The following is a 27612-nucleotide window of genomic DNA, read 5'->3' as shown; positions in this document are numbered from 1 at the left end:
AATCAAGAGAGAGTTATGTTAAATTTACTGCAAAAACTGTTTTTTGGCTTTTTTCTTGTTGGCAGCTGATTGCAGCTTTCTCCAAGATTACAGTATTTCTGCCACCAAACCACTTAAATTCAGTTTTTTTTCTATTCATGCAGCCAAACCAAACTGATTGCAGATAGGATGTGTTTGTCATAGTGGGAAGAAACGTGTTTAATTAGTAACACACAGTCCTGGCTTCCAATAAACGCATTCACATTTGCAGCTTGCAACAGAGCCAACATAAACCTATTACACTGATGGGTTTTCTAGTCTAATATTAGTCCATTCATGTAAAAAATATGAAATGTTTGTGAGGAAGTTTTAAAAGCAGAAAATAACATTTGTGAGCAGGCCCGGACTGGGACAAAAAATAGGCCCGGGCATTTAAGCCTGAGCAGCCCATATTTATTTATTTATTTATTTATTGTTAAAGCCCACCCTTCATGTACCATCTTTGCATTTAATCATTCACACAAATCATTAACACATTCATTAATGCAGTCTCACAAATCATTCAAGCAATTCATCCACACATTAATTCATTAGTTGTCATACGCATTCACACAATTCATCCACACATTTATTCATTCATTTTCATACGCATTCACACTACCCCCTCTCATCATCTTATCTGCCCCTTCTCACTATGTTCCCCCTTTTCACTATGTAACCCCCTTCTCCACTTATCAATATGTACCGCCTCTATCTATCCCCTCTCCCCCTTTCTCACTACCTAACCCCCCTCTGCCCCTTCTCACTGCAGCCCCTCCCTCACCCTACTTACCTTGTTGCCAGAGCAAGCAGCAACTGTGACCGCGCCTGTGGCAGGGCAGGATTGACTTAGGGGCTGATGGAGCTGCAGCTCCAGGCTAGTACCTTAAAATATGGCCGCATTAAGGCAGAGCCCCTTAAGCCCGCCGCAACTGCAACCGGGTCCGCCACTCTAAGGCAGAGCCGGCCTTAGGTGTTCTGGCGCCCTGTGCGGACTACTCCTCTGGTGCCCCCCCATCCCAAAAAAAGAAAGGAATAAAAACTTGTAACAAAACTCCCCTTTCTCACTATCTATCCCCCTGTATCACTATCTACCACCTCTGCCTCTTCTCACTGTTATCATTATATACTGAGGCAGACATTGACGGTGGTACAGCATAATACTTATCACTATATACTGAGGCAGAAATTGACGGTGGTACAGCATAACACCTACCACTATATACTGAGGCAGACAATGACGGTGGTACAGCATAACACCTATCACTATATACTGAGGCACACATTGACAGTGGTACAGCGTAATCCCTATCACTATACATTGAGCCAGACATTGACAATAGTGCAGCATAACACCAATCACTATATACTACGCCAAACATTGATGTGGTGTAGGCCTACCACTTCATTGTCTGGCTTAGTAGTAGGGATGCACCGAAACGAATTCTGGACTGAAACCGAAAATGCAGCATTTACCTGTCCGAAACCGAATATGACCTCCCCACACCATAAAAAAATCTAACACTTTTATTTAAAGTAAGTAACACACCAAAATAGGACAAAACAATTAAAAAACAATATTATATGTATATATATATATGATTGTTAACAGCAATCACATTCCTATCATGCCCAGGCATACCCAGATTCCAGAATGTACTCGCAGACTGCATGATAGGAGTATGATTGCCCTATCTACCCCTTCTCACTCCCTTCTGCCCCATCTACCCCTTCTCACTCCCTTCTCCCCTATCTACCCCTTCTCACTCCCTTCTCCCTTTCTACCCTCTTTCCCCCGTCTCACGCCCTTTTCCCTATCTACCCCCTCCTAACTATCTACCCTCTCCCTCTTTGAAGTTCACTTACCTTTCAGGAGTCCTGCGGTGGGGGTGCAAGGCCTCTGCCTCCCAGCTCTGCCACTGTATGGAACAGTATAGAGTGATGGGAGTTATGATGTACTTTTAGAGCATAATTAGATCATGAAAAAGACATTGGAAATGGTACAGCATAACACCCATCACTCTCACACACTTACCAATCCACACATATATACCAATCCACACATATATACCAATCCACACATATATACCAATCCACACGTATATACCAATCCACACGTATACCAATCCACACACATATACCAATCCACACGTATACCAATCCACACGTATACCAATCCACACGTATGCCAATCCACACATATGCCAATCCACACGGATGCCAATTCACACATATATACCAATCCACACATATATACCAATCCACACATATATACCAATCCCCACATATATACCAATCCACACATACACCAATCCACACATATATACCAATCCACACATATATACCAATCCACACATATATACCAATCCACACATATATACCAATCCACACATATATACCAATCCACACATATACCAATCCACACATAAATACCAATCCACACATACACCAATCCACACATATATACCAATCCAATCCACACATATATACCAATCCACACATACACCAATCCACACATATATACCAATCCACACATATATACCAATCCACACATATATACCAATCCACTCTCACTGAATATTTTCCTACCTTTCCTCTTTTCTCCTTACAGCTCCTTTTCCTCCTCTTCGCTCCTCTTCTTCAGTTCTTCTGTCTTCTCTGTCTTCTTCCGGTTCAGAGGGCAACAGCTGCTGTGCGCCGGGGTTTGTTGTCAGATCCCGGCGCACAGCAGCTGTTGCCGTGCAGATCACAAGGGAGCGGTATCGGAGGTCTTTAACAGACCTCCGGCTCCCTTGAGTGATTTTAAGCCGGGTTGAACCCGGCTTAAAATCACTCAAGGGAACCGGAGGTCTGTTAAAGACCTCCGATACCGCTCCCTTGCGAACCTGCTCCTCCAGCGGCGGACATTACTGTCCGTCTCTGGAGGGGTGCCGGGTGCCGCAAGTTGGCACCCCCTGATGAGCGGCACCCGGTGCGGACCGCCCCCCGCCCCCTAGAGTGTGACGCCCCCTAGAGTGTGACGCCCCCTAGAGTGTGACGCCCCCTAGAGTGTGACGCCCTGTGCGGTCGCACACCCCAAAGGCCGGTCCTGCTCTAAGGGGCCGGGAAGCCCCCACCAGGGCCGGCCTTAGGGGTCTGCGGCCGCACAGGGTTTAAATTAAAACATCGGGGGTTTTTTTCAACTTTATTTAACATCCTCCATGTTAAATAAAGTTAAAAAAAACTTTATTTAACATGGAGGATGTTAAATAAAGTAAAAAAAACCCCAATGTTTTAATTTATACCCTGTGCGGCCGCAGACCCGTAAGGCCGGCCTTGGTGGTGACTTCCCGGCCCCTTAGAGTGGCGGACCCGGTAGGTAGGGTAGGGGCCTGGAGCTGCAGCTCCATCAGCCCCTAAGTCAATGCGGCCCTGCCGTGGCCCGGCCCACCGGGCAAATGCCCGGTGTGCACGATGGCCAGTCCGGGCCTGTTTGTGAGCAATTGAGACTATGTATGACGTTGGGTTCAAGTGCATTTTAGAGATAATATCTAAAAAAAAATCTTATTAAGAAGGAAGCAGAATGGTAGATGTTGTGCTCAAACTAATGGGGTTGGATTCGGGGAATCCCTGCTGGGGAAGATTTGGGGTTTACTAGTAGACTCTTAACTAGACTTGTGCAAATGGATCTGCAATGGTTTCTGGCAATGAATTTCGTTTTCTGGCCTTCCGGTTCGGAACAAAATTCTGAAGGCTTTTTCCATTGACAAACTAGAATTGCTGTCATAGAAGTTGGGGACAACACTGAATGGCAAACTGTCCAACCAGAGTGCAGCAAGTACGCTAGTTGGAGCTTCACTTTAAGCCCTGTCCATCGTGACTGACAGTCCAAAAGATTTTATATGAATAGTTTATAATAATAGCAATATATACACACACACTGGCAAGAATTGGAATTACCAGCATTTATGTATAAATTTTTCTTTAAATATCTCAGAAGACCAACAATCAAGAATTTTGTATTTGCATAAAAGCTGGAAACGTTACAAAGTAATTTCAAAGAGTTTGCATAAATGGGGATGATTTAGTACTGTGGCCCTCAGAAGTGGGCACCCAGCCAAGATTACTCCAAGGGTGCAACACAGAATGCTCAAGGAGGTAAAAAAGAACCCTAGAGTATCAGCTAAAGGCTCTGTTCATGAGTCTGCCTTATGCTAAACATTGAACCAGGGAGGAAGCTGCTGCTCTCCAAAAAAAAAAACAAAAACCCAAAACATTGCGGTTTGACTGAAGTTTGCTAAAGAGCACATTGGCACTCAACAACGCTACTGGGAAAATGTTTTGTGGACTGATAAAACTAAGGTTTAAAATGACATTTTGCCCATAACGATCTTGGGGAGGTGTGTTCCGCAGGGTTGGGGGAGGAACTGCCTGTTGGGCCTATGGTTGTCAATGGGTGGTGTTTATCTGGTTGGTATCGCTGGCTTGGGCATTCTGATTCTATGTAAATATTCAATAAAGCTGTGGCCAATGCCTTACCCCACAATCGGTGTCCTGTGTCGTTATTGGGTTTATTGGGTTTATTGGGTTTAGTTGGGTGGGATTGGGATTTGGGTTTCGTGCTATGGTTAATCAGTAAACTAATACATGAGCATGCCATGTACAAGCCTTTCCGCTAGAAGGACTGCTCATCCAGAAAGTGATCTGAAGTTAAAAATCTAGTTGCCTTCTCATTTGTACGGTTTTATTAAGTTAACCTTTGTAGATTTTGCATCAAGTTAATGTGGTTTATATTTTGCAGATGGCAGGTTTGGTGCATACATGCAAGTCAGTATACAGAATGATGGGCCTGTGACAATAGAACTAGAGCCTCCTGCTGCCGCTACCGACCCAAAATATGTGAGTACCATATTATCTCTCATTCCAGGACCAACGTTATGATGTTAGTTCAGTAGTTAGGATGTTGGTTTCCAAAAGAAGTTTATAAGAAGCCTATGTAATGATTGGTAAATGGTGTTATTTAACACGAAAGTTATCATTCGCCGTCAATAGCCTACTCTTAAACAGACAACATGGGATATATCCATACTAGTTAGGCAGTTAAATGGTAATCGTTGTAACCACCCATTGTCCTAGATCTAAGTATTACCTACTTGTGTATAAACTCTATGCTGGGTAGTATTTGCCCCTTTCCAATTTTCTTCTATTTTTGTATTTTAAAATAATCCAAGTAATTGGATCCATGATCTAAAAAACTCAAGAACAAGTCATTGACTTCTATTAGTGTGGAAATGGCTACAAAGCCATTTATAATGCTCTGGGACTCCAATGAACCACAATGAGAGCCATTATCTACAAGAAAAAAATTGTCACAAAAGAACTTCAGGTGTCACTTGCCTTAGGGTGGCACAACTGGTTATTAGATTTGGGGGGAAATTACTTTTTTCACATGAGTGATGGGTTTTATTAACCTTTTAAGTGCGATAAGTATTGTTACAGAGCTAATCATGACAAGTACCAACAGAATAGTGACCACTTCACAAGTGCTAAGGGGTGTAGCAATGTTATACAAGCAACCTGCAGAGGGTGCTAGAGAGTTCAGTGTGAGTTGTAGGAACTGGAGTTTGGAGCTAACCAGCTCAGCATGGCAGTTGTATGTTATGAAGCTATGCATAATAAAGAAGCCTGTTTTACCCTTCACTAGAGTGCATCAATCTATGCATAGGAGGTATCAAAACATGGTGGCAGCGGTATGTGGATAATACTGAATTTCTAAACTGTAAAAGAAAACCTGGAGCTTTTGAGCAAAAAACAGCAGGGGCACAGAGAGGCCTTCAGAGCACTGAGAAGCCTGTTTGAGTAGCAGACTTATATACAGCTGAGAACACTGTAAGTAAGCTTACTGAGTATATCATGGAAGCTGTTCTAAAACCACCAGAAAGCTTGAATCTCAGTGCTGCTAACTTGTCACAAGCTTGGAGAAGCTGGAAAGAGGAGTTTACACTGTATGTGGATCTGACACTGACAGCAAGAGATGAGAACAAGAAGGTAAAACTATTTTATTATTTGATTGGTGTGGAAGGTAGAGAAATAGCCAAGACACTAAGCATCCCAGGTGATACAGAGACCCATGCACTGAGAGACATTATACAAGCATTTGATAAATACTGTGACCCAAGAAAGAATGAAACTGTGGAAAGATATAAGTTTTTTTCAAGGAATCAGGAGCCAGAGGAGAAAATGGACTCATATGTCACACATTTGAAAAGGTTAGCAACAACCTGTGAATTTGGGGATATAAGAGACTCTTTAATCAGGGACAGAATAGTCTGTGGTATAAGGGATTCCCAATTAAGAGAGAGACTTTTAAGAGAAGATGAGCTGAATCTTGAAAAATGTCTCCAAATATGTAGAGCCTCACAACTGACAAGAGAAAGTGTGAAAATGATAGAGAGTCCTTCTCATTCCATGGTGCATGCTGTAACACCAAAAGTAAGAAAGGCACATGTTAATGCAAGTAAGAGTACTGGATATCTACTGCTGTGTAAATACTGTGGCAAAAGACATGAGAGAAACAAAGAGAAATGCCCAGCTTATGGACAGACATGCAGGAGTTGTGGCAAAAGCAACCATTTTTCTACACAGTGTAAGCTGAAAGAAAACATTAAGCACGTGAAAGTACATGCAGTCACAGAGGATGCAGAATCAGATAGTTATGAGGATGTGATGTGGATTCAGTTACAGCCTGAAGCAGACAGTGTAAATATAATACAACAACCAACTACAAACAGAGCAACCCAGCTCTTTGCCACTATGATGCTGGATAAAAAGCCCATCCGATTTCAGTTAGATTGTGGGGCAAGCTGCAATGTTATTCCATATCATCTGCTGAATCAGACCGTAGACATAGAACCTACAGATCAAGTCCTAATGATGTACAATAAAAGCATTCTTAAACCCGTGGGTAAGTGCAGACTTAAACTGAAAAACCCACGTAACAACAAACGTTATAGACTGGAATTTACAGTGGTAAAGGAGGGTGACCATGTTCCTCTGCTGGGAATAAAAGCTGTTCAGGCAATTAATTTAATACAAGTGCAGTTTCACAACATTATGGCAATGGATTGTCACACAGGGCCACAGCAAACTGACAGCCAGGCACCTATTGATTTGCATACCTTACAAGCACGATTCTCAGATGTGTTTGAGGGAGATGGATGTCTGGAAGGTAGATATAAATTAGAAGTGAATGATAGAATTGAGCCAACGAAACTACCCAAAAGGAGGGTGCCTGTGTCCATGGTAAACCCTCTGAAAGCAGAACTCCAAGACCTTCAGAAAAGAGGTATAATAGCACCAGTACAACAGAGCACAGATTGGATAAGCAGCCTAGTTATAGTCAAGAAACCATCGGGAAAATTAAGAATCTGTATTGACCCAAAACCTCTTAATAAGGCACTGAAAAGAAACCATTACCCATTGCCTACAATTGATGATATTTTACCAGATCTTTCAAAGGCTAAAATATTTTCTGTCTGTGACGTCAAAAATGGATTTTGGCACGTAGAGTTAGATGAGCAATCTAGCTATTTGACAACTTTTGCTACACCATTTGGGCGATATAGGTGGCTTCGAATGCCTATGGGCATAAGTCCGGCCCCTGAAGTGTTTCAGCAGAAGCTCAACCAAGCTCTGGAGGGACTTCCAGGAATCAAAACAATAGCAGATGATATACTGGTGATAGGAGAAGGTGAAAATATGGAGTCTGCAATACAGGATCATGATAGAAAAATGACTCTATTTTTAGAAAGATGTAGGAAACACAATATCAAACTAAATTTTGAAAAATTGCAACTTAAGTTGACGGAAGTACCATACATTGGACATCTCCTAACATCTCAGGGTTTGAAAGTGGATCCAGAAAAAGTCAAGGCAATTCAAGAAATGCCCTCACCTACAGATGTGCGTGGGGTCCAGCGCTTCCTGGGCATGGTAAATTATCTGTCTAAATTTTGCAGTCATTTGTCAGAAATGTGTGAACCACTACGACAGCTGACACACAAAGATGCACTATGGGAATGGACGGAGCACCAGCAAACAACATTTGAGTCTATAAAGCAGACAATTGCAGAAATCACAATTCTGAAGTACTATAACCCAGAACAGGAACTAGTTTTACAATGTGATGCATCCGAGAAAGGCCTGGGGGCAACACTCATGCAGGAGAAGATGCCTGTTGCATTTGCAAGTCGAGCACTGACTATAACGGAATGTGGATATGCGCAAATTGAAAAAGAATTGTTAGCTGTGTTGTTCGGGATGGAAAAGTTTCATCAGTATACTTATGGTCGTCCTGTAGTAGTGCATTCTGATCACAAGCCGTTAGAGAGTATAACAAAGAAAGCATTACTAATGGCTCCAAAGAGGTTGCAGCGTATGCTGCTCAGACTGCAGAAATATGACTTCACCATCTGCTACTGTCCAGGAAAAGACTTACTTATTGCAGATGCCCTCAGTAGAGCTTATTTACCAATAACAACGGACGAAGGAATAGCTCAAGACATCGAGACTATCAATATGGTCGAATATTTGCCCTTGACACAAGAACGTCTACAATCGATACAAACATACACAGAAAATGACAAGACACTGAAACTTTTGAAAGAAGTAATTCTGGAAGGCTGGCCTAAATGTAAACAATATGTCCCAGTGGATGTTTCTCCTTTTTTCCATATACGAGATGAGTTGTCAGTACAGCATGGAATAATCTTTAAGGGGGAAAGAGCAGTTATACCTGAAGGTCTGAGACAAGACATAATGCACAGAATACATGCCTCACATATTGGCATAGGGGGTTGTTTACGGAGAGCAAGAGAGTGTGTTTATTGGCCTGGTATGAATGAACAATTAAGAACCTTTATCGAGAAGTGCAGTATATGCCGATGTTGGGAAGACAAACAAAGTAAGGAAACACTGCACTCACATGAAATTCCGAAAAGACCCTGGGAAAAAATCGGTACAGATTTGTTTACTTGGGATAACAAGGACTTTTTAATAACTGTGGACTATTTTTCTAATTTTTGGGAAGTGGACCATTTAAAGGACACCAGATCTAACACAGTTATTAGAAAATTAAAAGCCCATTTTGCACGATATGTCATTCCAGACATTGTGTTTTCAGACAATGCTGCACAATTTTCATCAGCGGAATTTAAAGATTTCAGTACAAAGTGGGAGTTTGACCATCAGACTTCATCCCCAGGATACCCGCAAAGTAATGGGAAAGCAGAGTCTGCAGTGAAAACTGTAAAAGGGCTGATGCGGAAGGCAAATCAAGCAGGGACAGATATATATCTGTCTTTATTGGATCAACGCAATACACCAAGCCAGGGTTTGTCCAGTAGTCCAGTACAAAGGCTTATGAGCAGGCGAACAAAGACTCTTCTGCCAATGAGTGAACAGCTACTAAAACCCAAACTTCTGGAGCAGACTCGAGTCAGGTTACACAAAAACCAAAAACGACAGGAACATTATTATAACAAAGGTGCAAGAGATCTGCCAGTGCTCCAAAGAAATGATTCTGTGCGAATACAGCCGGTGGATAACTACAACAAATATTGGCAAAAGGCAACTGTCTGTCGGCAAGTGGGACCCCGCTCATATGTAGTACAAACAGAAGACGGTCGATTGTTTAGAAGAAATCGTCGGCACCTAAGGAGAACAAGAGAACTGCCCAATAGGGAACCAGGTGGGGATCTTGAAGTTACTCTACCAGAAGTGTCACCTATCAACACTCGACCAGGCGAAAGCCCCATGCGAAATGTGCAGGAACCAAGAACACCAGAAGCATGGAACACTGGAGTACAAGGGACAGACAATGCAAATAGTCCAGGGAGCAATGCAGAAGACCAATATACAACCAGATCTGGCAGAATATGCAAAAAGCCAGTTCATCTGAAAGATTATGTCTGATTTTAGCTAATTTAGGACACCATTTGAAATCATATATCTTTTCTGTATTATACATGTTTATATTTACTAATGTTGTTTTTGTTTCTTTAAGAGAAAAGATGTAGCAATGTTATACAAGAAACCTGCAGAGGGTGCTAGAGAGTTCAGTGTGAGTTGTAGGAACTGGAGTTTGGAGCTAACCAGCTCAGCATGGCAGTTGTATGTTATGAAGCTATGCATAATAAAGAAGCCTGTTTTACCCTTCACTAGAGTGCATCAATCTATGCATAGGAGGTATCAAAACAAGGGGAGTGTTTGGAGAAGAATTGTGGATTCAGCTTCTTCATTGTTCATTAAAAGGGCCCAACAAGGGCTTAATCCATCAAGAGCAACTGGCCCTGTATAATGCATAATTCCATGGGTGAGGAGGCATTTTGAAATAATGTCACTAATTTACCTATGCATTATACAGGACATGCCAGGATCTTCCTACAGCAGAAACAAACCGCCATTAGCCCTTCATAACGTACAGTGAATTCAAGAAGTTCAGACCACAGCTTTCCTGCAAATTCTCCTGTCAATTCTCTGCTTAGTGAGTAGACTACATTTTACACATAACATGGCCTCTATCAACCCTGTGATGTGTATTGAGCATGTTGGAATTATATTAATACATGATAAATGATAGTTAATATTTGCTGTCTCAAAGGATTTGCTGTGTTCTACATTATGGTTTGGACAGGAACGAGCATGTCCGTCTAATCATTAAAATATCTAAGAGCTGTTAGAGGTTCTTTAACACTCCGTCTTTTACAGTGATTCACAATTTAATATAATTGCCATGCAAATTTCCCTTTGGAACTTTTCTGACTTGATATTCAGATTTACCTTCTTAGTATATTACAGGAAAACTCCACAAGAGGGCAGCAGTGATTCACTTCAGCCCCCCCCCCATATATATATATATAATCTCTGCATTCGGTATGTTACGTGCAGCGTGTAGAAATTATTGGTGTAATGAATCCTTCAAAAGGTTTTCAGGTTCAGTTTCCGTGAAGGACAGAGGAGTGCAGTAACTAATTTTTGGCCATATATGTCATTCAGAAATCCCATAATACATAGCATAGTATGTATCAATTGTGTATTGTATGGAAGGGGCAAATAATTATTTATTATTATAATTATTTTTTTTTTATTATGATGATCAAATACCAGAATTCCTTAGAAGGTCAAGATATCACTCATTTTTTCTGTTTTATTTATTTGTTTATTTCTTGACTGTCTAAGCCAGAGGTGCACCATTCCAGCCCTAGAGGTCCACAAGGAGTCGATAATTCTTTGATATCACAACTTTAGATGCAGGATCTCAAAAAGACATTTATTAAGCAATATGGTATCTGTTTCTTGTGTGTTGGCGGTCCTAGAGGAGTGTTCTCTGTCCGTGGGCTGTCAGTTTTGTGACTGTATCCAGGCAGGGCTATAGTATCATAGGACACTGAATGGTAAGCTCTAGAAGCAAATTAGAGATAAATGTAATGCCATATCACGATATATTTCTCATTTATCTTGTGTGGAATATCCATTGAATGTGCTCTATATGGGTTCTTTTAATTCCCATTTTAGGATCCCTTAGATGCCTGTGCTGTGTATGGTATGGTATATACAGCACTGTACAAATGGATCTTACAGATACCCCTTAGTTGCATTGGGGCCCTACACTTAATCTTATCGTCCAATCAGAGCTTCCTAAATTACAAAATTGATGGTATCCTGTTGCCATGGTGTCAAGTCTGTAGGTACATTTTTAATAAGAGCTTTTTGTAGATCTCAAGAGATCACTGGTTCCCACGAAATGGCATGTTCCGGGCTTTACTAGCTTACTATGGCTAGTACTAAACAAACTGAAAAGGGGTCATGCGTATTAAGCATGGATGACTAACGTTCAGTTGTGTGTTGCTCTCATTCTGTCTTTTACTTGTTTGTTTCTGTTGTTTGTTTTACTTCAAGTAAAATAAAATACTTGATGCTGGGGGGATCTAGTGCAGCTGTGGCCGTAGTACAGATCCGATTGGAATTATCCACTTTTGCGTAAGCATGCACAGTCGTGCAATGCAGACTATTATTTTGCGGTATTGTTGATACAGGTGATTTACAGGTGACTCAGTGTGATGTTAATGCAGTGTCCTTATAGTCTGCAAAGGAAGAGGTTGTATAGATTGAATGCAGCTGCCATTGCACTGAGCACATAGCATTACATGGGTCAATGTCGCTGTCTTTTCAACTATTAGATTACAGGTAACAGAGACTTATCCGTGTATTATGAATCTCTGAAGGCATCATGCACCATCTGTCAACATATGTACTTAAGTCAGTGAAAGGGAAAGCTATTTCTCTATGCAGCATTCAAATGTCAATGACATTTGCTGTGCACCGGATGTTAAGGCAGCCTTCTAACCTTGATGTGCTAGAAGCCTCAAATATTCTGTTGATGGGTTCAAATACATACGTGTCGATGGCTCTGTTAAAACTGCAATAGAAGTTTCAACGACATGACATTTCAGAGCACTGGTATATCGTCGTCCTTAGTTTTTAATTTTAGTTTCAATTACTGTTGCTCACTAAATTAAGAATGCACACGGACATAATGCACACTAATTTAACTTTTTGAGGTCAACATAATTCAATTGATCATTATCTTTATAACAAGTTAAAAGTTCAGTGATCAAAGATCTGTATTGAACTGGATATGTTATCTAGTTAGTAAAGTTATATCAGCCTATGCTACAAGAAATCTAGGAAGTAGGAAGCATGGATAACTTAAGACTTAAAAAAGGTTATGTACATTTCTTTTAAAGTTATATAGCCTAGATAGGTTTCAATACATGAAAAAAAAACCCATCAGATTATTGTGGAAGAGGTATCTCATTGTGGCAGAATTATCAGATTGAAGTTTGTCATTTTATTATTTCTGACGTGATTTAACCTTATAGTTAATCGATTTAAATCAGATCTGTCACTGTTAGAAAAACATATGCAATATTCTCGTTATATGGAGCTAGGTGCACAGTTTCCAATGTCTGGAAAATAAGCTTTGATAAACTACGTAAAAAACAAACTTACTTTATATTATGGAGGTCTCCATCAAATAGCAGGATAGCAGAAGTCGTCCCCATCTAAGCATGTGTAAGGAAGTCTCATGCTACTGTCATGGATCCCCTGCCAAAGTGTGGTTTGCACATATTATTGGCACTTTGCAGTTTACCATTATATTATGTTATTATTATTATTATTATTAATATTATTATTATTATTATTAAGTAGATACATTTCCTAGTGGAATTCCATGATTATTGCACAAGCCTATTAAGCAATACTGTGTTGTGCAGTTCCATACGAACTGACATATGATAAACACCGAGGAAAACAAAATGTGCTCTGGGCCCTGCTCACGAGTTTCTAAAATCTACAGGGATTAAAGGGCACAGAAAAAGCAGAAGGAAATTGGAAGCGTGTCTCGAGTTTTTTTCCAGCTGCTGGAGCGTCTCCCCAAATGGCACGGTGCACGTTGGGTTTGATGCAGATTTGTTTTGATACATTACCCTTATAATAGTTTCACCCCGGTGATATTCTTGTATTTACACTTTTGTGTAACAGCTTGCATTCACTCCCACTGAGATTTCCTGTCACAGCTGATTTCTGGATTCTGCTCTTCATCTCCACAGGATAGTTGTGTCTGGCAAAACACAGTTCTGAGGTTCCTACAGTTAAAGAGATACGACTCTGATGGTAAAGAAGGCCGTGCATAATGAATCATATGCTGCTGCATGTGTGCATACGGTGTGACTTAATAGTAAAAAATGTAAGTGGTAGTATACAGTGTAGTGCAGGGTACACGTACATACAGCGAAGGAAAAATGATTTGATCCCATGCTGATTTTGTTTGTTTTCCCAATGACAAAGACATGATCAGTCTATAATGTTAATGGTAGGTTTATTTGAACACTGAAAGACAGAATAACAAAACAATTTCAAATAAGTTATAAATTGATATAAGTTATATAAATTGATATAAGTGAAATAAGTGAAATAAGTATTTGATCCCCTACCAATCAGCAAGATGTCTGGCTTCCAGGTGTCTTTTATACAGGTAACGGGCTGATATTAGGAGCACTCTCTTAAACCCAACATGTTTCATGTTGGGTTTACGGTAAGGGGAGGGGGGGTACTTGAGACTTTACAAGTACTGATGCCTCATTATTAGCAGTGATTAGACTTTTTCGTGCATGCTGTCGCTTATTTTTTTTAAACCACATAAGTCACCCATACAGCATATGTGTTTGAAATCCTGGGCACAGTTTGCCAGCTGTGTACAGTGTATGTAACCACCCTAAGGGTAAAAATGAACAGCAAGTTATTTGGAAGGGTAAATGATGGAGGGTCCCATACCTGCAGAGACTCAGGTGTCAGTGATGTATTTATTTGGCCTGACCCTGGGCTATGCCCCCAGCCATCCACAGGACCTACGTGAATCAGTGTATCCTCTTCTATGCACTGCAAGTTCTATAAGCGCACATTATTTCGTGGAACGGGGCACATTGCTGTCACATTTCAAAGTACCTCACTTTGAAATGTGACAGCAATGTGCAAGGAGAGCTTTAACATCCCCATTAGGCACTATTGCCTACAATAGGATAATCTACCTAAGAGCACAGGACCTGCCTCCCTAGGTCAGAATACAGCACTGATTCCAATAATATGGAGATCCAAAACACATTTGGAGGGCAACATGCCCAGTGCAACTGATACAATGATTTCAAAATAAATATAAAAAGCTCGCAAGAGGGGCACAGAAGGGGTCCACCCAGGGTCAAATGCTGCTAAAAATGTGTTATTCGAGACACCCTGGTGACCAAATGTGTAGCATATGTGCCTATGGAGAAAATAAATATATTTATCAGCATATCCTTTATTTACAGCTGTTTCTACAGGTTGTAATGTCTCAAGACACATTCTTGCCAAAAAAAATGTGGTGTTTCGTATCATTGACTGGCTTGTTGTTGCTAATGCTTTACATAGAAAAACTATAATCTTCCAGGAGCGAAGGAGTTAAACATCACTGGAATACGTGCACTGTGTGTCCTGCTGAAATGTTACATTTGACTGGAAGGACTACTATTTCTATATAAAGAGTACAGATCCCGTTGGATTTTATTTTACCCTTTGCAGAAAACCCAGTGCCTCCAGCCCTGCTGCACATTTCAAAGGTTATCATTTATTTGTTGCAGAAATAAAATTTGAAATAAATGGGTTTAAGTAAAAGATTTATTTTGGGGATCAAAATCAAAGCAAGGCTTGTTTTTGTTTCTAGGATACTTCTACATTTTCACACGGTTTCTATTAAAGCAACATACATCAAAGCTTGAAAAATCAGGTTTTTACATATTATTATCATCTAATGATGTTCTTCACCAGCTGCTTTGTCAACTGACGTGACTTGCAATAAAAATTTTTGCTAAACTCTTGAAAAAAAGAGAAAATGCCCCACGCCTCTCCCTTTAACAATAGAAATACTAGACTTGGGCGCCGGTCAACTCTTCGTATTCGTCTTCGTGGGGAAAAAAATCTTATTTCACGAATATTCGCCCGTTCCTGTGTTCGGTTTGGGCAAATATTCGTGTACATTCCTTGTGTTCGTTTTTTTTCTTAGTTTTTTGCAGTTTTTTGTAGAAGGGGGTTGACGCGGTACGCACTACGCAGCAGCTAAGGTCCATACGAGCAACTCTATTGGTCGCCCCCTTCTGGCAACCAGTAGAGTCGCTCATACAGACTTTTAAAATCCTGGTGCTGCAACATGGGCGGGGAGACCCCACTCCAAGAGTTAATGGTCCGTACGAACGACCAATAGAGTCGAGTGACGCTAGCACGGCCCAGGAGTTAAAGGGAGGTGCTAGCGAGTTTATTGGTCGCTGGCAGGGGCCTCCTCTGGCATCAACCAATTGTTAGGTTGAACCTACGGATTTCCGCTCCTGTTAACCCCTGGGATGCTGCGTAGATAAGGTAGGCTGCGTAGATTGGGAAGGGATCGTGGAGATTAGTAAACGAAGACGAACACAAAGATTCTTCGTATACGTTTTGCCGCCGCCATGTTCGTTTCTACGGTATTCGGGCTGAACAAGAAAAACATGTTCGTTTTCATGTTCGCCGAATACGAACGCAAAAGTCTAATAAATACCAAACGATGAACAATATAAGATTTCTTCCAAAGTCAATATATATTACTTATCTCTCTGGCATTCAGAGGGTTTAAAGGTACGTTTCACAGGCTTGTATAATGTCAGCCTTATGAGTCACCAAAAGCGACTTGTCGTATTAATATAAAATTTGAGAGTTTTTGGTTGCCAATAGCAGCATCACGTTAGCTGCTTTTGAAAGCACCAAACCCAATAAATCTGGTGGTGTGTGATGCTAAAGATATTTATACACTAGCAATAGAAACAACAACAAAACTGACTGTAATTACCTTACAAGCAACCTGACATTGTCACAAAAAGATACTTATACTTAAAATGTTTTAAAAAGGATGACCTTTTTTTCAAAAACAAATTGAGCTTATTTATGTCTATAAAATAGCATACATTTAGATTTCTATGCTTTACTCGTAAATACTTTTTGATATGTCTTGCACACGTATTCATTAAAACATAAATGTCCCCTAGTTTTGAGCTGTTAGTGTGCATTGCATAGACTTGCCCCTGCTTGCTGTCTGATGCTCTATGCTTGCATGATGAGTTCTCATGTGTGTGCTGAGTGATGCACATGAATCCCTATGTGATGTTCTGACCTTGTGTCATCATGAAAATAGTGGCTTTAAAGTCTACTTTTAAAGTCCACCTTTTGTCCAGGAAGAAGGGGGCAAGTAAAGCCAATCAGACCCTATCCCCAACGTTTATTTAGATGCAAACTCACCGATTAACATACACATATCAACTTGCATGTATCAACCTTGCATGTAACTTGTCTTCAGTCCCCACTGGCATACAGTCCAATCTGCCATGGTACTACTGAAGCATCATCTATTATTGAGCTCCTATCTCCCAACGTGTGCCAGCCCATTCAAGATCTGACCAAAGGTGCACTCTCCTGTGCAAGCCCGACCTGCTGGTTCCGCGTTATAGGGGACTGCTGCTCAACTAGTCAGAGGGTCTCCCCAACTGGCTGATGATCCCCACTGCCTGCAATAGCCAGACAGTGGCGTAGCTGCATTAGACAGTGCCAAAAGTTGAGACTGTCCTACGAAAGCTAGGATACTTGCAAAGTATGTATAACGTTAATCACCACAATTGTCTTCTCCCTTTTAACCCTCTGTCATCCTAGTTCCAAGCTATACAGGACATTTCATCCATGGAATATTCTGTTTCCTGTTCTAAGCTGAACGCAGTAGTGACATTTACCAATTCATGGCTTTTTCATCGTTCTGCTGATGGTTGTATGTCAAGCTAATGTGTTTGGGAAAGCTGTGCCCATTATGTCAAGCATGAAAACAAGTGTCTCAGATCTGGTGAAGTGTTAATATAGAATTGTTTTACCCAACATGCTTCAGGGTTTTGACAGTGTGTGTGTGATACATAGACAGTCACCACATTTTTTTCTTACAATTATTCCTGGTTTGTCTCTTCTTTTGTCATTGAAAGCGAAGAAGAAAGGACAGAAAATAGTGTTAGAAACCAATAAGAGTGTTATAATCTTGTCACACAAAGGTTACTGCCTTTCATCTGCTATGATGATGTACATTTTCAGCAATAACAAAATAATTCTGTTAAAATAATGAGATAGATATTTTATATTGACGAATCTCAGAAGGCAGTGGGGTGACAAAGTAGTCTATTGATGCATTCATGAATGAAATTACCAATAACATCAGTCCAAGGGCTATACATGAAGAACTACGGGCCCCTAGCACAAACTAGCATAAACCCCTGGCTTGTTTTCTCTATAACAACTAGGATTTAATTATTATATCCAGAGTTGTCCCTTTTTTATTTACTGTTTAGTTTTGTAATGCAATTATTTGGTCTGGGGTTGGCTTCTTAATCTCTAAAACTATCGCTTATTACAAAATGTACTATCTTTTAATCCACAGCCACAAATATTCTGTTGGTATTTACAAAACTATCCCTTCCTTTACTTTTTTTCTGCCCGTTTGATTGTTCCCTGTTTCAAGCATATCATTAATTTGGATGTGGTTGATGTGGTGAAGGCATGGTACAGATTAACTGTTCTACTCAGAAAGCCGATAAATAAAAGCACTGCCTAATCACGCAGGCAAGAAGGCAAAGTGTGATTAATGAATTAGACGGCAGTGTTTGTGTAGCTCATTAATTGCCGATGCTGGCTACACAAATAGATTCAAACTGAAGGTTTGCATCACCAACTTAACTATGGGTTACAGTGAATTTCACCTGGAAGAATGTTGCCTTGCATAATCCATATTTATTAAAGGAAGGTTTCTTGAATATCCTTTCACCAACTATGCATTATACAGGGTCAAGCCAGCCCTCGTTGGAGGAGTGGCTCACAGGGGTTATGACATAATGCATAGTAAAAAGTATATAATTGACAGGTTCCTTTAATGAATAAACCTCATGTTTAAGACATATTTGTGTTAGGACATTGATACATGATGATTGCTTCTTGCTTCCTTAACTGGCCATTTGGCTTTTATGTTTAGTTGTGAGGCATTGCGAACTGATAAGATTAACAAATATATTGCCTGCCCTATCCTCGATAATATTTATGATGCTTTCAGCAAATAGAAGACAATGACTACTCGTTATATAGCCTGCATGGTTGGTTTTCGGCCCCAAATTAATACTTTTACATTTTCTATGTTAAAGTACATTTACTTTTTAACAATCTTTAATCTAGTTTATTTTTATAATTTGCTTATCAGAAACCTGTTAAGCAGTATGGGCCAGCATGAGTCCCTGCATATGATTTGCCTGTGGAATAGGTGGAGCTGAGGTGGAGGTAGATATCCTTATCTTTAGTTATGTTATCCCTGTATTACTGGAGACTCCCCTGGTTTTGCATACTCGTGGATTAGCTGAATAAGCAATGTAACAGCTACCAGACACCTATAAAACCCATTCTGTGAAAAATTATAGATCTGAGAAGTGGACACGCCATAGGGACACAATTTTTAAACCTTTTCTTTAGTTTCTATGCAGTTAAACCAGAATATTATAAGAAAAGAGTAGTTTTGACTCACAGTTTCGACTCTTCAGGAGTCAGGCAGAGGAAGTTACATTACAATGTTCTCATAACCATTAGGGACCACCAATCAACTGCTTTATCAAATCTGCTTCAACTAAGTGCTCATTTTATTTTGAACATGCTCAGGAATGGATTTAACACAAGGATGCAGAGCTCCATTCCGCAAGGTCCACAAACAGATGGATAGTTCTCTACTCTTGCCTTAAAACAAGTTGTTTAATAAAATTGTAATTGAGATGTTAATGCTCAAGCTAGGATATGCATAAATTGGGTATGTTTGCAGCCTTCTAAAACTACCGTGTTTCCCCGATAGTAAGACACCCCCGATTGTAAGACGTATCGGGAGTTTCAGAGGGGTCGGCTAATATAAGCCGTACCCCGAAAATAAGACATATGTCTTACTTTCGGGGAAACACGGGGGATTTGCCGGGTCCGCCACTCTAAGGGGCCGGGAAGTCCCCACCAAGGCCGGCCTTACGTGTCTGCGGCCGCACAGGATTTAAATTAAAACATCGGGGTTTTTTTTTTACTTTATTTAACATCCTCCATGTTAAATAAAGTTAAAAAAAACTTTATTTAACATGGAGGATGTTAAATAAAGTTTTTTTAACTTTATTTAACATGGAGGATGTTAAATAAAGTTGAAAAAAACCCCCGATGTTTTTATTTAAACCCTGTGCGGCCGCAGACCCCTAAGGCCGGCCCCTTAGAGCAGGGCCGACCTTTGGGGTGTGCGACCGCACAGGGCGCCACACTCCAGGGGGTGCCAACCTGCGGCACCCGGCACCCCTCCAGAGACGGACAGTAATGTCCGCCGCTGGAGGAGCAGGCTCGCAAGGGAGCGGTATCGGAGGTCTTTAACAGACCTCCGGCTCCCTTGAGTGATTTTAAGCCGGGTTCAACCCGGCTTAAAATCACTCAAGGGAGCCGGAGGTCTGTTAATGACCTCCGATACCGCTCCCTTGTGATCTGCGCGGCAACAGCTGTTGTGCGCCGGGGTTTCTTGTCAGATCCCGGCGCACAACACTGAAGCCGCGCCCACCGCTGTCCGTGCCCTCTGACCCGGAAGGAGACAAGAACTGAAGAAGAGGAGCGAAGAGGAGGAAAAGAAGCTGAAAGAAGAAAGGAAAGGTAGGAAAGCATTAAGTGAGAGTGGATTGGTGTATATGTGTGTGGATTGGTGTATATGTGTGTGTGGATTGGTGTATATGTGTGTGTGGATTGGTGTATATGTGTGTGTGGATTGGTGTATATGTGTGTGTGGATTGGTGTATATGTGTGTGTGGATTGGTGTATATGTGTGTGGATTGGTGTATATGTGTGTGGATTGGTATATGTGTGTGGATTAGTGTATATGTGTGTGGATTTGTGTATACGTGTGGATTGGTGTATATGTGTGTGGATTGGTATACGTGTGGATTGGTAGGTGTGTTGATTGGTAAGTGTGTGAGAGTGATGGGTGTTATGCTGTACCATTTCCAATGTCTTTTTCATGATCTAATTATGCTCTAAAAGTACATCATAACTCCCATCACTCTCAATTTTTTCCCAATATAAGACATACCCCGAAGGTAAGACATAGTGGGGCTTTTAGGGATAAAAAGAAAGTAAGACACTGTCTTACTTTCGGGGAAACACGGTAGAGCACTGTAGCTTTTGGAAAGGAGTAGCAAAGAATAGTAGAAAAGTAGTAAAGAATGGTGAATGAGAAAGCTAGGCTTTTGAGTCGAGATGAGTACCAGTGAAAGAAGCAGCGTGACATCAACAATAAACAGGTCACTTGGTGCCAAGTTGTAATTGTTTTTAGTGTTGAGTTGTTAAAGTGTTTAGATGCTGGAGAAATTCTTTGATGTTGACTTGACTTGAATTGTGCATCCCTGCTTTAGACTGTCAGAGCTTCTGATGCCTACTTACTCATGTGACAGACTTTACTCCAGTTTTCACTGTACTCACGGAATTTATAGATGAAAGCCCCCTGACTGCTATTTTGTATAATGAATATAATTGTAGTATATTCTTGAAAATGTCACTGTTGTTATCGCTATTATGCTAATCTCCAGTCAGATTTATTAATAAATGCAGTTGCGCCAAAATTAGCTGCGTAGAAGTGAGAGAGGGAACATGGAACAACAGGCATCTGACTGGCTTTTGTGTTATTAATTGGAATAAAACTGTTTAATGCTTTTTTTCTGCAGATTAATCGTTTAACTAGTGTCCATCATTAAACACAGGGCAAAAACGCTGCCTGAACCTTACCTTTTAATGAAATCGTGGATCATTATCATACTTGTCTCACCATCGTCATTTTTCCTCCTACCCCTCATCTCCATACCTCCTTCATGGCCATGCCCGGTTACACATTAGGACATGCTAATACAAAAGGAGAAGAGGGCCCTGCTCTCGTGAGCTTACAATCTATTAGGGAAACATTACAATTCACCATCTTCCTCCTCACTATCATCTTCAGGCCTCACAATCTAATTTCTTCTCATCAGCTTTATACCCATTATTATCTTCCTGGTCCAGAGGGCACAAAGCTGATGAAGTGTCAAGAGATCCAACTTTCTCTTGTGTTCTTGATGTGTATGTAGACCATTTGATATCCTATCACATGCAGCAGCTGTCTTTGTGAAGTCTGCTAGAACTGGTGAAGTGAAACGGTGTGCCAGTATCTAGGAAAATAGATTTGTTATTATAGAAATGTAAAACTTCATTTGTGGGCCAGTGCCGTAGCAAATGAACAGGGTAGGAAGCCCAGACCTAGAGCATCCCCAGGGAATATGTCTTATTACCAAACTTCCCAAATCATGTAGAGCCAGTCCGTCCCGGGTTTAGTATAGAATCCCTTATCATGTTCATGCGCTTCTGCTGTTCCACTAGTAGAAAAACAGATATTGTTATTATCCTTTCTGTGGACTGATGGGTTTTCCTGAGAATTATTGATTTACCTTCAACATATATAATGACCATGGTTTACTGATGCCTGCGAAAAAACAAAAAATAGACCGTTACTGCCACATGCAATAATCAGCGGATGTGGAGACACTATTTTTTTTTAACTAATTTTAAGGCAACCTTCTATGAACCCAATCTCAGTGAATAAAAAATATTCTTGTAGAGTCAATTCTGTCCTATCAAATTTTCTTTTTTTCTTTTTGATGTTATGACGGTTTTTAAACCAATGGGGGATTGAAATTGCCAAGTAGCTTTGGTCGTAATTGAAAAATGAGGCTGAAATGACTAAAGTTAATATTTGAACATTGGGTCAGACAGTTTGTCTATAACAATCAAGATGCTTTAGAACATCGTGCATCTGACACAATAAACATATGTCAGAAGATAGTATCTGTGGCTAGGTGTATTAATCTGGCTAGTTTATCCTCAAATGTCCCAGCAGCTGATTATTATCCCTAGAAATCATTAAACTGGCAGTCTGAACTCCCAACAGTTTTCTCTCCAGCATATACCTGGAGTGACCTGCTTATCTTCATGCCAGAGAAAAAGAATCATTTATGTATTTATTTTTTATTCTTCTTGGATTTATTAAATATCCGGATGCTTATCACAAGGAACGTTCCAGTATTTCCTCTAAAATAGAATTATATTAATGTGTCAAAGTTTCTCTTAATGTAATTCTTAAAGGAACAGTAAAAGTCCATTGGGACCTAACTAAAGCATATAAGTCATCCATACGTGGAAGAACATGAGGAGTGCTTTCTGGTGCAAAGTATTGTCATCATGGAAACCAGTGGAACCTTCCTAACTATTGATCCCCTTTAATCTTTTCAACTTTGTATCTGAATTGTTCTTTATATGTACACAGTCTAATAAAAGAGTCGGTAGGTTTTGTGTTTCTCGAGAGAAAGTTCAAATGGGTCCAAATGGGTCTGTGCTTGTAGTAATAACGTTCATTGTGCATTTTACATGAAGGTCAGGATTTTCTCTGATTTAGATAATGTTGAAAATCTACATGCGAAGAGGACAGTTTTGCATTTCATCACAGCTCATTTTGTGTAAAAGTTTATTCCAAGAGAGGTGGGGGGATACAAATTGCACGTGAAAAGCAAATCTGAGGGAGCTAGAAATATTTATTGCAGAAAACATTTCTATGTTACTTGGTCCTTGAAAAAGAACATTGTAACATTTATTTTGGCATCTAATTACACAAATAAATCACAGCCAATGGCATGGCCCTTACCCTTAATGACATAGGCAATAATTGCAATTGATAATGTTGCATATGTTGTTCAGTGATTAATGTTCCTTAAGCAGAGGATTAGTTGAGCTGCGTCTGGTAATGGAAAATACCTTCTTAAGGGTCATTCATTTATTTATTTATTTCCAACACCAACCAGTTGTGGAGACTCTTAATTCTTTTGCAATATCGAAACAAGGATTTAGATACACGAAGAACTTTCTGATTACCTATCAAAAGTGATACCAGTCCACCTCAAAGGCATTACACCTGTGGAATAGACGACCTCTGAAGTCCCAAAAATGTTTGTGACTTTACATCATTTTCTGTGTTGGCCTCATAAAAAAAAAATCTTTAACTAAAGGTTGAACTAATAGAGCTATATGTGTTTTTCTTATACACAATGTTTTCAATCCAACAAGAGCCTCTGGAAGAAGTACAGCCACAGCATCACATCAGCGTTTTTACAACACGTGAAGGAAAGGTGAATTCTGTTCTGTTGCATGAAGCACACAAGGCAGGTCTTTCCTTGATCTCTTCTTACAAGACGCATATCTGGGGACTCTGCTCTGCTTCCTGTGGTCTCCAGGACGTTTTTTCCTAAATCCATCTGCTTTCTGCCAACACATCCTGTGTTCCTGTCAAGTTGCCTCCTACTAAAGGGTCCTTGGGCCTTGCCCCTACGCATGGCTAGCCCCACCCCTATGTGAAACTATGTTTTGCTAGCAATAGTAAAATATATTCAATTCGTGACCAGGACCAGCTCGTTTGCCTCTATAACTTGGTGAATGTTATAGCATTTGACGTGTATATAATGCAATCACAACATTTTATGGAATGCTGATATTTTAATTTACCAGAAATCTTAATAAACAAATTCTGCCTTTTGCTTTGTTACATATGTAAGCAATGAATAAAATGGTTTATATATAATAATAGTTATATGCTGGAGAGTGCCTTCTCATAGTATTGGGTCAGCTTAATGATGCCATAGCCCTAATCTAAAAAAAATATTTACATTATTAGCCATGCAGTTGTCACCACAATATAAAGAGTATTTTTTCACATCTAAACTCCATTTAAATAGCTAATTATTTTCCTCATACATAAACCATTACAATTTAAATATCACTGTACTGAGAAAAGAAGTTAATCTCCCAGATGTATAATAATCAACATGCTAATGCCAGCATCTACCATATTAAAACATGCTAATTATTCTTTTAACAAGCCCAAGCTATGGCATAGTTATTAGCAATGCGTTTTTATCCACAATATTTGAGATTCCTCCTCTCTTTCTCCGTGTGTGCTTATGGGAGAGAATAGTTAATATTGCCAGATGTAGGTTAAATAGGACAGTTCTTCATAGATAAAGGAGTAAGGATTGAAAGTCAAGGGTTAAAAATCCGTACACTTGTTCAGCACACAGTGAAAGCCTTAGAGAAAAGACCTTCAACACAGTCTCAGAGGACAGCCACACACGCTGTAATATCTACCCATGCAGGGGTGGGAGACAGCAACAGGGAATCAAAAATTAAAAACCTTTGAAAGCATTATAGATAATTATGGGAATTTTAAATTGGATATGTAATGTGAATACTTAATATTTCTACAAGACAAAAGAGTAGAGCAGCTTTAAAGTTTAATGTTCATTCTGTAAAAACTGAATTGATCTCCATGGTGCCATTTATTCCATTACTGTCCCATCAGAAATAAATTATATTCTATTTTAAACCCAGCCTTTGGAACAGAACACAGTTGGGTGAGGGAGCAACCTAGATATAGATGACTTTACAACAATATGCTCTCTATATTTCTCAATATGCATCAAGACATTGTGCCAAAGTGAATTTGAACTCTGTAATAGTATTTTTCTCTTTTTTTACCTTTCACAAAGTGATATCAGCTAGAGTCAGCTAGCCAACGGCTGAAGGCCTAAGGATTTGCCACCATAGTAATGTTAAGGATTCAGCTATAACCAAATTGAGGTGCCTGATTATGCAAACCCTTTACTGCTACTGTTCTTATCCACTTCTTCTTCTTTTTTCACAGTCTACAATGTATTATAATGGTGTCACATTAACTAATAGCTTAACTTGTATGTCTGTCCTTTTGTTTATGGAACAAAATGGTCAATGCTGGTGGCATAGCACAAGCTGAGCCAGACCTTATCAAGGTAATGGACTTGTGGGCAAAAACCAAGAAACTAAAGAGGAGGAAGAGTTTGAGCTGGCTTGTACTTCTAATGAGACCGCTCAATCCAGTTGTTGGGGTCAGGTCCTCACAAACACCCCAGCTATAAGACATACAATTCTTAGGATTATTATATGACTTTAGTCTTTCTTTTAATTCTAAAAAGTATTCAGTAGATTTATTGTGTGATTATGACATATTGGTCATATTTCTTTTAAGTGGTAAATGGATAAAATGTTTGCCAATGTAAGGCAAATTTATTTATTTTGAAGTGCAGTCTCCTGTTTTGTGTTTTTAGGGGTAAGCAAATAGTTTTTTCATGAAATTATTTTTACGGTTTTGAGATCTTCCATTCCTGCTGCAGCAGAAGTATATTATTTCTGCTATGGTCAGATAGGATAGGAACTGCTACCCATTACCCCGAGTGTAAAGGTGAGTCCAGACGTGGTCCTTTTTGCTCTCTTGCCAAGAGGGATATCAACCGTACCCCACTGACGAGGGCAATGAAGGCTGAACCGTACGTCTGGTGTTGTTGGTTCCCTCATGCATGGGGCATTTGTCTCACATTTTGGTTCTGGACAACCCTTTGGGCACAAAAGAGCTAAAACTTGAGATGCTGCCAAATGGGGACGCACTGTAGGACAGGCTATAGAGTGTTCTTGCGTGATGAGTCTCAAAGTTGTTTTGGCCGATAGCACTTATCTTGCTAACATGACAAAATGTTGTTTTTTTTAATAGCTTGAACTGAATGGCTTACATCATTAAAGTGCCACACCACTGTTGCTTATAATACAGTTTTAATGCGACTGTGGAGCAGGATTGGTTTCATTAAAACTAGTGATTGCCTCTCCACTCTGTCCTTGAACTAGGTGTAACTAAACATCAAAACTAGCTTCATCACAAACAACACTTATTCTTCCATCTTTGAACAGCTGGAGGGATATACAATCACTTCTGTTTTGCCCTTAACACATTCTGGAAATGTCTCCACGATAATATATCCTGTAACAGGTCATACTAGCCATCAGTAACATATTCAAATAACAAAATTGCTTCAGTGTGTAGGAATGCTGAAAATGAAGTGTAAGTTTATTGCTTTTATTTACTGTACAAATGATTTTGACCCAAATAATTATAAATATCGGCAACTCTGTGTCCTTTGAAGCTGTCAGTGTTGTAGATAGGATTTCTGTATTGGAAAGCCCGTGACCTTGGCGTATATAGGACATGTTTTAGGAAAACTATTTTAAGGGCATTACTTTACATAGCATATATGTTTACTACCAGTTTATACTGATATTACACCATAAAGCAAGGCTTCGCAAATTTATAAAATTTGAGTCATTTTATATTTATTGTATTGTATACGAAAAATATTATTATATTAAATGGCAGATCATTCCCAGCACGTGTTGAAGCAAAAAATGAATTTTTTTTGCAAAAGTATTCATAGCAGCTGATAGGAAATTGTCCGCTGTCAAGGCTATATTGCATTTGAGAGCATGGAAATACTTGTGGAGACTGGAAAACTATTTTCTAAAATAGTCCAGCTACAGGAGGAGGTAGAAATGAAGTTTCAGTACCATGTTACAGCCTTGATGGCTTCTTGTATGAAAGAATGGTATGAGTATTTATATCCATAACCCCTGCATTCTCTGCTTAATAACATTACTATCTTACAGTCTTTGCAAAGTAAACCTTCTTGGTTTAGTGTTCACAGGTGCGTAAATAGAAACCACAGCAGCTTGGTACGAAAATTGCCCTGTGATCCCCCAACTTCACCAAGCAACCTGTCCCGCAGTTCCATCTTTTACCCCAAACAGCTTGTGATTGCCTTTGCCCCAAGCAGCTTATCAGTGCCATCCTAACCCCCAAACAGCCTGTGACATCTTTGCCCCACCTTATCAGTGCCTCCAAACAGCTTATCTGTGCCATCTTTGCCCCAAGCAACTGTGTTATTCATCATTGCCCCCAAACAGCTTGTTTGTGCCATTATTCCCCCA

General features: G+C 40.0%; 1 protein-coding gene across 1 annotated transcript in view; it reads left to right on the top strand.

Annotated features, from left to right (window-relative positions):
- DTD1 (D-aminoacyl-tRNA deacylase 1) overlaps nucleotides 1–27612 on the top strand; it is a 53071-nt gene that overhangs the window by 7792 nt on the left and 17667 nt on the right. The window contains exon 4 of the mRNA XM_053459149.1: nucleotides 4799–4896. Within this exon, the coding sequence (XP_053315124.1) occupies nucleotides 4799–4896 (98 nt within the window). The remainder of the gene's footprint in view (nucleotides 1–4798; nucleotides 4897–27612) is intronic.

This window comes from Spea bombifrons, chromosome 3 (assembly GCF_027358695.1).
Source record: "Spea bombifrons isolate aSpeBom1 chromosome 3, aSpeBom1.2.pri, whole genome shotgun sequence".
NCBI classification, from domain to species: domain Eukaryota; kingdom Metazoa; phylum Chordata; class Amphibia; order Anura; family Pelobatidae; genus Spea; species Spea bombifrons.
This window is presented reverse-complemented; position numbering and strand designations above follow the sequence as displayed.